The sequence below is a fragment of the Lepidochelys olivacea genome (genome assembly GCF_965140295.1).
Source record: "Lepidochelys olivacea isolate rLepOli2 genome assembly, chromosome: 5".
Taxonomy (NCBI): Eukaryota; Metazoa; Chordata; order Testudines; family Cheloniidae; genus Lepidochelys; species Lepidochelys olivacea.
The window spans coordinates 121,537,155-121,549,859 of NC_140415.1; the positions used below are offsets into that span (position 1 = coordinate 121,537,155).

A 12,705-nucleotide genomic window follows, 5' to 3' on the forward strand; every position below is an offset into this window, starting at 1 on the left:
CAGCCTTTCATTTATGATACTCAGCTCCTGAGGGTTTTCTTTTTCCTCTTTCTACCATGGGGCATTTGAATATTATGTACTGTGCTCCTGACTGCAAGCATTATAGCGTTAACGATGGCTGAGACACCACATGGATGGCAATTTAAACCACATTGCAGCCATCTCAACACGTCTTTTCACTGCTTAAAGGTTCAATTATTAGTAACATACACTCACTTACCTATTAAAATAGTTACAGTTTTTACACGGAAACAAAATGACCTTTTTCAACGTTATAACCTGACACCGGTTGTTTGGAAAGTAATCCCCTTCCTCGTGGTTACCCGCTTGGAGTGTGATGTCATCACTTTCATAGTCTATTAAGGGTTAACACTGTTACTTTTCTTTTATGGACCTTATTTATTACATGTGAGCCAGTTATAACAAAGAAAAGTTCAGTTATACAGCCTGATAATAATACTAAGGTTTAATAACACTTAAAGATACTCACATTTTGGATTTATAATGCTGAAAGACGTTATTCTTTGGCACGAAGAAACACAATTTTCCACAGTATTCACTCCATTCTTAACCATCTACCTGTGACGTGTGTTAAAATGACCATTTGACATGTATCAACTCACGATATCTCCGCTCTACATGAATTTCCGGCTATGTGACCTTGATGTATATTTGAGTTAGGTGTCACTAGCATTGCAGCTCTTGCTGCTGGCGGAGGTGTTTCATTGTTGCTGAGTTATTGCTTATCAAAATTGCGGAGTGGGTCATCTTGACCCTATGTTGCAAATTGAAAAAAAAAAATTGCTGCAATATTTATTTTTGCAGTAAATAAAAGATTTGACATATTAATTCACAGAAATGTAGAGAAATTAATTATAGTTCATATTACCTCCGTATGTGCATGGGAATTGACATAATGACATTTTATTTGGGGTTTTTTTTTTCTTTCAATCTTTCATTTTATTTTTTTTATTTTTTTTCTTTGCATTTGGAGCCCCATTTAACTTGGCACCCTAGATGACTGCCTAGTTTGCCTATATGGACAGGCCGCCCCTGCCAACTCACCAAAGGAGAAAGGAAATAGGGAGGCCAAAAGAAACGCTTTAAAAACACCCTCAAGATAAACATCAAGAGATGCGGCATCAACGCCACACGCTGGGAGACAGCAGCCCAGGATAGGGATAACTGGAGAAGACTTGTCAGAGAGGGAATGTCCACTTTTGAGGAAAATTGCCTTGCCCTGGTCACAGAAAAACACCAGAAAAGAAAGGAAAGACAACTGTCACGCTGTAATCACAGCCCAACCCTGTATTCCAACACCACCTGCCAATGAGCCTGTGGCTCAAGGATCAGACTCCTCAGTCAAAGGACCTATAAAAAATAAAACCTGTGAAAGATCATCCTTGACCTCTACGGATAGCCAATGATGATTGAAGATGAAAAATAGAATCAAAGCAAGAACATTTATCTAGATGGTTTGCTTTAACTGCCTATTAGGAGCTGTATAGAATAAGTAGAACACTTTGCTAGGGCTATAAATTCAGCTCTGTTAGAAGAAGTGGTGAGATGCACTGCATCACTTTCCTTATTTTGCACAGCAGCTGGTTAAGGATGGTGTGAGGCGGGGGATAAAGAATATGATTTATGTGGAGTTAATGTGAAGTGTTCTAAACAGGAATAATGTGGCTGCCGCTGCACATGGCAAAAGGTCCACATGCAACTACAGTACTGCCCACATACATCTGGATGGATAACTAGTCTGCCCAGGGAATAGCGATATTTCCTCCAAAAAATAAGTAACCTTGTGGTTCTGGTCCTGCAGTCTTTTCTTGGGCAAAACTCATTGGGCTACTGTGATGTTCCCCTCTGGTGTTATCTGGATCGGTGATCTGCTAGGTCACTCCAATCCTTGACTCTGGAAGCCACCCTTACCCTGCTCTGCTGTGAGAACCCCTACTCCTGGGCTGTTCTTGCACAGCCTCTAGCATGTAAGCTGCTCCTTGGATTGTGCAACTGAATAACACTAGCCAATATCTCCAGTCCCAGACACAACCCTAGGAACCTCAGTCTTGCAGTGTCCAGTTATGCCCGCTGGATGCTGCAAGCTAATATGAGTTTGTCAGTTTAAGAAATCTATATGTACCAGGTTTGTTATCCCAAGGGGAGACTCAGACACACTTAAAACCAAACGCACTGCTTCAGGTAGGACAGATTTATTAACTACGAAGATAAATTTTAAGTGATTATAAGTCAAAGCATAACAAGTCAGATTTGTTCAAATGAAATAAAAGCAAAATTCATTCGAAGCTGATCTTAACACTTTCAATGCCCTTACAAACGTAGATGCTTCTCACCACAGGCTGGCTGGTTGCTCTTCAGCCAGGCTCTCCCCTTTGATCAGCGCTTCAGTTGCTTGGTGTGGTGTCTGTAGATGTAGGTGGAAGAGAGAGGAAGAGCAGGGCAAATGTCTCTCCCTTTTATCATGTTCTTTCTTCCCTCTTGGCTTTGCCCCCCGCATTCAGAGTCTGGTGAGCATTACCTCATCACAGTTCCAAACTGACCAAAGGAAGGGGGGATGACTCCCTGGAAAGTCCAACAGATTCTTTCGTTGCTGTTGAGGCCAGCATCCTTTGTTCCTGTGAGGCTGGGCTAGGTTTGTCCCATACATGCCCTAATGAGGTGTGAACTGCCTCTCTGTTCTTGGAGAGTTTTTGCCTGGGCTTATTTTAAGCCATGAGGATACATTTTCAGCCTCATAACTACATACATGAAATTATAACCTTACTATAACATTACTGTAACAACAACAATGCTCAGTGCATCATGAGCCTTCCGAAGACACCTGTCATGACACACTTACAAGGGTGAACATGGAGGTGCTGGGTGTTCCACTGAGGTACAGAGCATCACAGCTAATTTTAACTAAGTGGGCCCAGAGTTGCAATTGAAGACTGACAGACATTGTTACGTTAGCATGCCACCACATTTAAGAGCAGTAACCTCAACTCTTATATTCCTGCAGGAAAATGGCACACAAAAAGCCTGTAGTATGTGGGATGACTTGACATTCTTATGAAATGACAGTTTCATGTCTGGAAAGCACTAGCGGACTGATAAGAATGGTCCAGGGTTAGTGTGGAGCTGGTGTGACGTGTGCAAGGGGAGCACTGTCACTGAGCATGCAGAAGTGTTTGCAGGATCAGGACTATGGACAATAGCTGTGCCAAACTGGCCAATAATATTTTTGTAGCTGCTGTTGTGAAGTGTGTGTGGAGTGTACCCTCCACAGATCAGCAGCTCGAGGAAGACTGGCCATGCCCCCAGAGATCTCCTTTGGCTGGGGCATGAGCAGATGGGGAGCTGGCTTTAAATCTTGCCCCTACTACATGTTGCCAGCTCTGCTCACTCCAATTAGGGAGAATGGGATTGCCATTTTGGAAAAGGGACTGCACGCTTTAGGACAGGGCATATGTTGCTACAGACGCCCTGCGGGCTTGGGGTCTGTGCTCGGGCAGTAAGACAGATCCAGAGAGCAGTCAGAGCGTGTGTCCCTGTGAGCCTGCCCCACACATGGGAATCAGCAAAGCCTAAAGTGGAGGCGGCCCCGATCAGTGACTGTTGGATTCCAGGCGACACTGTTTGCTGATAGTGAGGAAGGGGTTGGAATGATTTCTGGGTGAATTCCTGCATCATCAAGGCAACAACGGGGTCGGAGTCTGGAACTGATCATCACAGAGGGCAGCCCCCACTGCCACCTTACTCAGACTGATTTGAATGACATTTTTCCCTCATCCCCTTACCTTCCACAGGCATGCTTTGTGAGTCAGGACCTGTACAACAGACTTGATTTTTGATCGCTCCTCTTGATTTCTTTGTGAATGTCTATAAAGAAATTATTTAAGAAAAAGAGTTAGTAACTCTCCAGCTTCACTTCACAGCCATAGCTTCTCTTCTCACCGCAAACCCACATCTGCAGCTTTTTTCTTCTTGTTACTTTGTGGCAAGGAAGATCCCAGCTGCCAACTGTTAACTTCATTGTGTTTACTTTGAAAAATAAAACTAGGACAAGGTGTGTGTATGTGGGGGGGAAATCTATTTTATCAAACCAAAACAGTTATAAAATATGCACATGGGCCTGGGAAGTACATGCTGAACTTATTAGGCAACTGGCATTTCTTTTTAACTTAAAAAGTAACATGTTCCATGCACTCTGTCTCAGATACCCATAGCAAGACCAAGTAATGTTGTGGCAAATGATTGTCTTATACTAGATAGAGTATAGTAAATAGCTAGAACATATTCAGGTGTTGATTTTAAGAGTCAGTAACAGTAGCTTCATTATCATCATCACTCCCAAAACCGCATTGGTCGTCCATCACCATCACTGATGAGCAATCAGCCAGTTGTCTCCACCTCTGACGATTGTGTGTCAGTGCTTGAGTCTCCGAAGTCCATTTCTGTCCACTTATGTTGTCAATCCATCTCTTCTTCTGTCTGCCTCTTCTCTTCCCCTGTACTGTCCCTTGGAGGATGATCTTGGATAGGCCAGATCTTGTTACATGGCCGTATCACTTCAGCTTGCGCTTCTTCCTGGTCGTCAGGAGATCTTCATATGACCCAGCGCATTGGGTGGTGATGTTGTGGACCTCTTCATTAGTGATGTGGTCAAAGTAGAAGATGCTCAGGATTTTACATAGGTATCTCATTTCTACTACCTGTATTTTCTGTTCAAGTTCTGCCATAAGGGTTCATGTCTCGCACATATACAGAAAAATGGAGATGACCAATGCATGCAGCAGTTTCAGTTTGGATTCCAGGGAGATGTTCTTATTCCTCCAAATTGGCTTTAGCTTTGCCACTGCTGCTGTTTGCACAGTTTTTGCCCGAATTTCTGCCTTGGATCCTTCATCAGTGATGATTGCCCCCAAATACTTGAACTGTTTCACTGTCTCCAGCTCTTGTCCACTGACAGTGATATGTGAGTTGATCCCTTCATGTTTGTTTGTCATCAGCTTGGTTTTCTCTGCACTGATTTCCATGCCATATTTTGCAGAGGTTTCATCCAATTGTTTCACAAGGTTGGCAAGTTCATCTTCACTGCCTGCTAGGCTGACGGTGTCATCAGCGAACTGAAGATTTGAGATTATTTGCCCCCGAATACAGACTGTGCATATGTGATCTTCTGGGGCATCATTCATTATGTGCTCCAAGTAGATGTTGAACAGTGTGGGCGAAAGAAGGCAGCCTTGCTGGACTCCAACAGTGGTGCAAAACCACTTTCCTATTGTGCCATTGACAAGAACTGCACTGCTGGCCTTGGCATACCGTTGTTTAATGGTAAGAATAAGCTTACGACCAACATTTTACTTCTTCATGGTTGCCCAGGGAGCTTCGTGCCATACTCTGTCAAACGCCTTCTTGAAGTCAACAAAGGCGTGGTAGATGTCCTGCTGGTGTTGTAAGTACTTCTGACATAGAACACAAAGGTTGAAAATCTGTTCTGTGGTACTTTTTCCAGCACGAAAGCCATCCTGTTCTTCAGCAATGATATTCTCTGCTTGTGGCTTCAATGTGTTCAATAAGACTTTCAACATCACTTTGCTGGGATGGCTAATTAAGCTTATGGTCCGGTAATTGACACTAGTGAAGGTTGCCTTTCTTTGGGAGAGTGATGATTAGTGATTGTGTCCACGTGGAGGGCCACTCACCGGTCCGCCAGATCTTGTTGCAGATCTTGGTGATTACATCTATTACTATTTCTCCTCCGAATTTCATCACTTCAGCTGGGATGTTGTCACTATGTGTAGCCTTTCCCTTCTTGAGTGATTTCACAGCTGTCTCCACTTCATGTAGTATTGCAAAGTTGTCATTCTCCTCTGTTGAATCTGGGCTGTCTAAGAAACTAGGATCTCCATTTGTCTGGTGGTTGTATAGATCAGAGCAGTAGTTTGTCCACCTATTGATGATGTCCCTTTCTTTAGTAAGACAGTTCCCTTCTTTGTCTTGAATTGCTTTAGCTTTGGTCCATCTTTCCTTCCTCAGATCTTTTACAACCTGGAAGGCTTGTTTGCTATTTTTATTATTGATACACTCTTCAATTTTAAAGCATTGTTTTTCAATCCATATCTCCTTGGCCACCTTCATTCCTTTCTTGATCTGTATTTATCAGCTCCCTCAGTGCTGTTCTTGTCTCTCAAGGTCTCTTCTAATGTCACACATTTGTAGTATTTCATTTGTGACCCATGGTTTTGTTGTCTTATGATGTTTCCCAAGGATGTGCATTGCTGCCTCATTCATTACAGTGTTGAAATTGTTGGTCATTGTTTCAATGTCTTCCTCTAGAGCAAGCAGCAGGGCAGATTTTACGCCAATCATTGCTTGGAATGACTGCAGTGTTTCGGTCTCTGAGTCTTTCTAAGTCAAACTTGGTTCTGGTGAACTTTGGCCTGACAATTTTCCTTCGCCACACCCAAAAATTTTGCATCACAAAGTCATGATCACTTCCAATATCAGCATTGGGGAAGCTCCTTGTTTTAGCTCTGTTAATCCCAGAACAAAATCTGTCCCCTGTGGATCCAGGGAAAGAATAGGCCCACTGCTCCTCCTGCATGTCAGAAGTGGCCACCACAGATGAGCCCTTAATGAGCTATCAGGTTTGATGTGAAGTAATTGAGCTGAAAAAGGTGCTATTCAATGCAAGTTTGATGGAAGGGGGAGGGAAGGGCAGAGGAGAGGCAAAATCTGGCTCAGAGTAATTTGAGAATGTTTGTTTCAAAATTAGGTCCAATATGGCATCTTTTCTGAAGGCCCAAACCCTTAAATTCTGCTGGTATACTCTCACACGCGTCTGAGTCCAGTTTACTTCAGTGGGACTACTCATGTCGCTACTCACCAAGGTAGTGCACAGTTGTGTGAGCAGTCCAATAAGTACTCCCCTTTTTGGAGCACACACCTGAATGACAGACTGTTCCATGTTTGGCAGGACTTGCAGGACTGGGCTCTTAGTTGGGAGATTCATTTTATTTGGGTGAGAGGCCATCACTTGGGCATCCTGATGAAGAGGATTCTGTTGCATGTTCAGTTCACATTAAATTAACCTGAATATGTGTCAGACCTGTGTTGGGACTGGGGACCATTCACTGAGTTAATATATTACTGTCAGAGAGGGAATGTCCACTTTTGAGGAAAATTGCCTTGCCCTGGTCACAGAAAAACACCAGAAAAGAAAGGAAAGACAACTGTCACGCTGTAATCACAGCCCAACCCTGTATTCCAACACCACCTGCCAATGAGCCTGTGGCTCAAGGATCAGACTCCTCAGTCAAAGGACCTATAAAAAATAAAACCTGTGAAAGATCATCCTTGACCTCTACGGATAGCCAATGATGATTGAAGATGAAAAATAGAATCAAAGCAAGAACATTTATCTAGATGGTTTGCTTTAACTGCCTATTAGGAGCTGTATAGAATAAGCAGAACACTTTGCTAGGGCTATAAATTCAGACTAAAAGGGGGCTGCCTGGAGAGGGATGGGCTCCGCAAGGTTAGAAATTTGCCCAAGACACCATATGATGAGCAAGTCAACGATGTCCATACCAGATCGATTGCAGCCTGAGTTAATAATGACGACGTCATCCATTTCCCACCAGGGCAGATGCGACAAGTAGACTACTGGTGTAACCCCAACAAAGAGGATCTGTGGAAGAGATAACATCACCATAACCACATGGAATGTAAGGACACAGAGACAAATAGGGAGGTTGAAATAACTTACGTACAAAATGGAACAATACACCTGGCTCCTCCTAGGAATCAGATGGAATCAGATGGAGGGGTACTAACAGAAGAAGGCCATGTACTCTATTACAGTGGAGAGGACAAACATATCAACGGCATAGGATTTCTTCTGCATAAAGATATCAAGAATTCAGTATTAAGAGGCCGCCCAATGTCCAGCAGGCTTATTTCCATCCATCTAAAGGCAGTACTGTTTAATATCACAGTGATACAAGTCTACACCCCTACAACAGACTATGATGAGCAAATTGAAAATTTTTACAATCAGCTTCGAGACGTCATCGATAAGGTACACAAGAAAGATATCCTGATTGTACAAGGAGATTGGAATGCTAAAGTCGGTACTGATGCACAGGCAGATTCATGAGATTACTGTGGCCCTTTCTGTAATGAGAGAGGATTGAGACTTGAGTTTGCCAGCTTTAACAATCTGGTTCTTGCAAACACATTAGGAGCACATAAAGCATCCAGACAATTAACATGGCACGCACCTAAATGATCTACATCACAGCCAGATCGATTACATCATGGTGCACATCCGATTTTGTTCTGGGATTAACAGAACGGTATTTTACATTTACACAAAAGAAGATCTAGTTAAATAACATCTAATATAAAAGGACAAAAGCAGGAAAAAAATCCAAGCTAAAAGGACACTTGCAACTTTCTGAGATGACATATCTCCCTGTATAGTGTCTGGGATGTACCTTACTCAGGTCTGACTAAAAAAGCCACCACAGATGAGCCCTTAATGAGCTATCAGGTTTGATGTGAAGTAATTGAGCTGAAAAAGGTGCTATTCAATGCAAGTTTGATGGAAGGGGGAGGGAAGGGCAGAGGAGAGGCAAAATCTGGCTCAGAGTAATTTGAGAATGTTTGTTTCAAAATTAGGTCCAATATGGCATCTTTTCTGAAGGCCCAAACCCTTAAATTCTGCTGGTATACTCTCACACGCGTCTGAGTCCAGTTTACTTCAGTGGGACTACTCATGTCGCTACTCACCAAGGTAGTGCACAGTTGTGTGAGCAGTCCAATAAGTACTCCCCTTATTGGAGCACACACCTGAATGACAGACTGTTCCATGTTTGGCAGGACTTGCAGGACTGGGCTCTTAGTTGGGAGATTCATTTTATTTGGGTGAGAGGCCATCACTTGGGCATCCTGATGAAGAGGATTCTGTTGCATGTTCAGTTCACATTAAATTAACCTGAATATGTGTCAGACCTGTGTTGGGACTGGGGACCATTCACTGAGTTAATATATTACTGGGGAGTTGCACTTTTCTTTGACTCTACACTGAATGAGTCAAATTCTGTACTCAGTCATTGGTGTTACTCTGGATTTACACTGAGGTAATTGAATGCAAGGAGGCCCAAGGCCTTCTGTTGCCTTGTAATTTCAGAGATATTGGAGGCAATTTAGAGAATGTAGTTGTCACTTTCCTTTTTTTCCCTGTTCTGTAGAGAATCTTCAGCAGAAAACTGAATGTAAAAATTTTTTGTTGAGCCTATGGAGAATGTAATAGAACAATATATATTGCTAATTACGAAACAGGCACTCAAGCATGTGCATTTAAATGGTCAAACTAATAAGACATTAGGCTAATTTGCTCCTCCTTTCCTAAGTGTAAGCAGTGTCAGGATGAGCTCCACCCTGACATCTGGTGGTGAGGTGTGGCAAGTTGTGGAAAAGAACTTCAGGGGCCGATCTTATTTGCATAGGCACACCCACCCCGCCTAGAATGAGGCCATAGCTGCCCAAATGGTCACTTTGGCTGCTGTGGGATCCCCAGTGTCTCTGTTATTGGGGCAGGAAGAATAACTTGCTATTACCCTGATTATGGCCTTTTGTTATGATGGAGGGATTCACCATCAACTAAGTAGCACTCGCTAGGCAAGGGTCATGGGTTCCAAAACTGTGTGAATGGAGAGAGGCTGGGGACAAGTATTAATACTTGGCGGCATGGGCCCCTGGGTGAGGGCCTTACATGCTAATTGCACTTCCTCCTCTCTCCACTGTGGAATATCAGAGCTAATTTTGATTTCATTAGGAGTCTAGTTACAGGCTGCTGAGCTCACTTTGGGCTAAGGGTGCACCAGCACTGAGGCTCCCCTACTACAAGCTGAATTCACCAAAGAGCTGAACTGACTAAGAGCTGAAATCACTGAGCGTTGTGTTAAGTAGTGGGGGAGCCTGAAGATATATTGTGGAGCAGCTTGTGGGACGGCTGGAGTGCCTTGTGGACAGGCTGGTGGAGCAGTTTGTGGGATGGCGGGAGCTGCTTGTGGGCAGCTGAGCGGAGCCGAGCGAAGCAGTTCGTGGGGCAGCTGGCGGAGCGGAGCAAAGGCCTATGGAGCTGTAGGGTGGTCAGCTTCAGACCATGTAAGGTGCCCCTTACCTCTCTCGCCCCCCCCCCCATCTCCACCCAGGTTGGGAGGTAAAGCTCTGCAGATAAACTTTCGAACTCTGGGACTGCCCTGACCAGGGAAAGAGACTTTTGGGTCATTGGACTTTTGGGACTTTGGGTGATTTGGGGTTGCTGGACTCAAGAACCAAAGGGAAAGGACATGCCCCAATTTGCTTGGGGTGGGTTTTTGCTCATGGGTTGTGTTACAAATCCTGTTGGTGGTGTTTCCCCAACATAATGCCACATTGTTTCTCTCTGTTATTAAAAGGGCTTTTGCTACACTCAGACTATGTGCTTGTGAGAGGGGAAATATTGCCTCTTGGAGGCGCCCAGCTGGGGGTGGTATATATTTGTCCCAGGTCACTGGGTGGGGTCTCCAGCCGGTTTGCATTGTGTTATTGGAATGAATCCCCTAGATATTGAACCCGGCCCTTGTTGCTGCCAACTCTGACGGGCAGAAGGGTTACATAAGTGAGAGCCCACGTGTGTGGATTTATGAATTAAACCCCTGTTGTGTAATCTTTTGCTTGACCATTTCAATAGCCAGCCTTTTTTTTTTTAAACAAGGCTGTTTTTATAGATAGCATTTGCTTGACTGAAATTAACAATTGTAATGACCACTGTCAAATTTTAGTGTCTTCGCATACCATGCCTGCTGATGAACGATACGGGGGGAAAATATTGAGGAAGACATGACTCATGATCATTTTTCACTAGAGCACAGTAGTCTGGCAATAGCACTGCTGTCAATATTGATTGTCACTGATTTGACTCCACCAGTTGGAACTGAAGATAACATGTCTAGAAAAATGTGCTTTGCTGATAAATGTGACTCTTAAAGCGTCACACTTGTCTGCTTGACCTTTGGTTAAGTTCTCCATAGGAAGCAAAACCAGGCCATAGGAAGAGAACAAAATCTCTTTTCTGCAACAAAATCAAGTAACTGAATGAGTAATGTCAGATTCAGGATACCAGCATTCTATATGGATAGTTAGCTGATAAGGACTACCAGCACAAAGTGGGGAAAATGAAGTATTGGAGCTGTTCAGCTCAGCATATGGAAATATTTGTACCCATTTCGGAATGTGAATTCCTGGAAAGTGCTCTTCTCTAGTAACTTTCATCCCTAGAAGGAACTCTCATTCTTAATACTGCAATTTTAGAAGCATGTTAGCTTTACTTCACTAAAAAGCTGGTAACTAGCAGCTAAATCCTGACATCCTTATTCTGGCGAAACTCCCATTGAGCAATGGGAATCTTGCTCAAGTGAGGGCTGAGGCACTAAATTAACACAGAGCTTTGCTACTAACTTCAGTGGGAATGGGATTTGATCCTAAATAAAGACTGCAGGGTTTGGGTCTACAATAACTTAGGTCTATTAATTAACAGATCTAACATACTACTTCTGTGCCTGCTAAAGATGTTCATCTTAAAGCAGAGGCCTTTGGTATTCTCAAATCTTCTGATACTGCTTGGATTGTGCTGCCACTGCTCATGCTCGTCACCATTTTTATTTAGGCTATCATTCTGGAAAGTATGTCAGACAGCAGTGTGAGTCACTTCACCCTGCCAGACATGCTGAGTAAGTTCTGATGGTCAGCTGAATTCACTGAAGTGTCCATTTTAAGACATCAGCCTGGTCATGTGTAAGCTAGTGGAGATATGGTATGTGCCAAAGCTGGCAGCCTGTGTCAAGAAATTATGTCTGCATTGTCTAGCTTCTGTGCATTTGAGTCACCCCTTTATTGTTTAACACCGGGCTTTTTTTGGTAATTGTTCAGCAGAGCTGCAATGTATGTCAAACACCAGGAGTGAGGAAAAGATGGAACAGGCAATAGACCTTCCTTAGCAAAGAAATAGGGATGATTATGCAAATAAACAATGGCTATTCCCAAACACCCTTTGCCAACAATGGTAGGATTTAGACGGAACCAGTTTCTGAGGCCAGCCAAGGCCAAAATGATCTCACCTGGCCAAAAGGAGTCATGAATTGTCCCTGCTGATGTAGCTTTGAGTGCTCAGAAATGGCTATGCGTTAGTCACCCTGGATGCCGCAGGGGCCCAAAGCGGCTCTTATATCAGTATGGTACCTTTCAATGACTATTTACATGGCCTGATTGTCCTCCAACACCAGTTTGACACTACTGTATCTGCATTGACTTCCACAGGCTCACTCCTGATTGACTATGATGTAAGAGAAGAATCTGGCCCTGGCACACTGTCCTGAGAAGAAACAACTTAGAAATTCCAGACTGGATTAGCTACATATTAGTGAGGGAAAATGCTCATGTTTTTTTTTTTAACCCAGAAACTCATTTGCAAAAAGAGCTAAAGGCAGAGGAAAAAATGACCTGTTTCCTCCCCCCTCTCCCTGTACGGGGTATATTGCACCATCCTGTGAGAAAGCCCATCCATGCATTAACCAAGAATAGACCATTATAATACAGATGTCTCACCCTGTGCATTTTTACAGTCCAGCGTGCCATCTGTTCCATTCTGTA

The 12,705-nt window shown here is 43.5% G+C and overlaps 1 protein-coding gene across 1 annotated transcript in view; it reads right to left on the reverse strand.

Annotated features, from left to right (window-relative positions):
* The window catches only part of SHOC1 (shortage in chiasmata 1), a gene marked incomplete at its 5' end in the record, with an annotated part of 149,084 nt that extends 142,940 nt beyond the window's left edge, over window positions 1-6,144 (reverse strand). Inside the window, 3 exons of the mRNA XM_084628159.1 lie at window positions 3,801-3,882; window positions 4,573-4,735; window positions 5,709-6,144. Coding sequence (XP_084484285.1) covers window positions 3,801-3,882; window positions 4,573-4,735; window positions 5,709-6,144 — 681 coding nt within the window. The remainder of the gene's footprint in view (window positions 1-3,800; window positions 3,883-4,572; window positions 4,736-5,708) is intronic.
* Window positions 6,145-12,705: the final 6,561 nt, after the last annotated feature.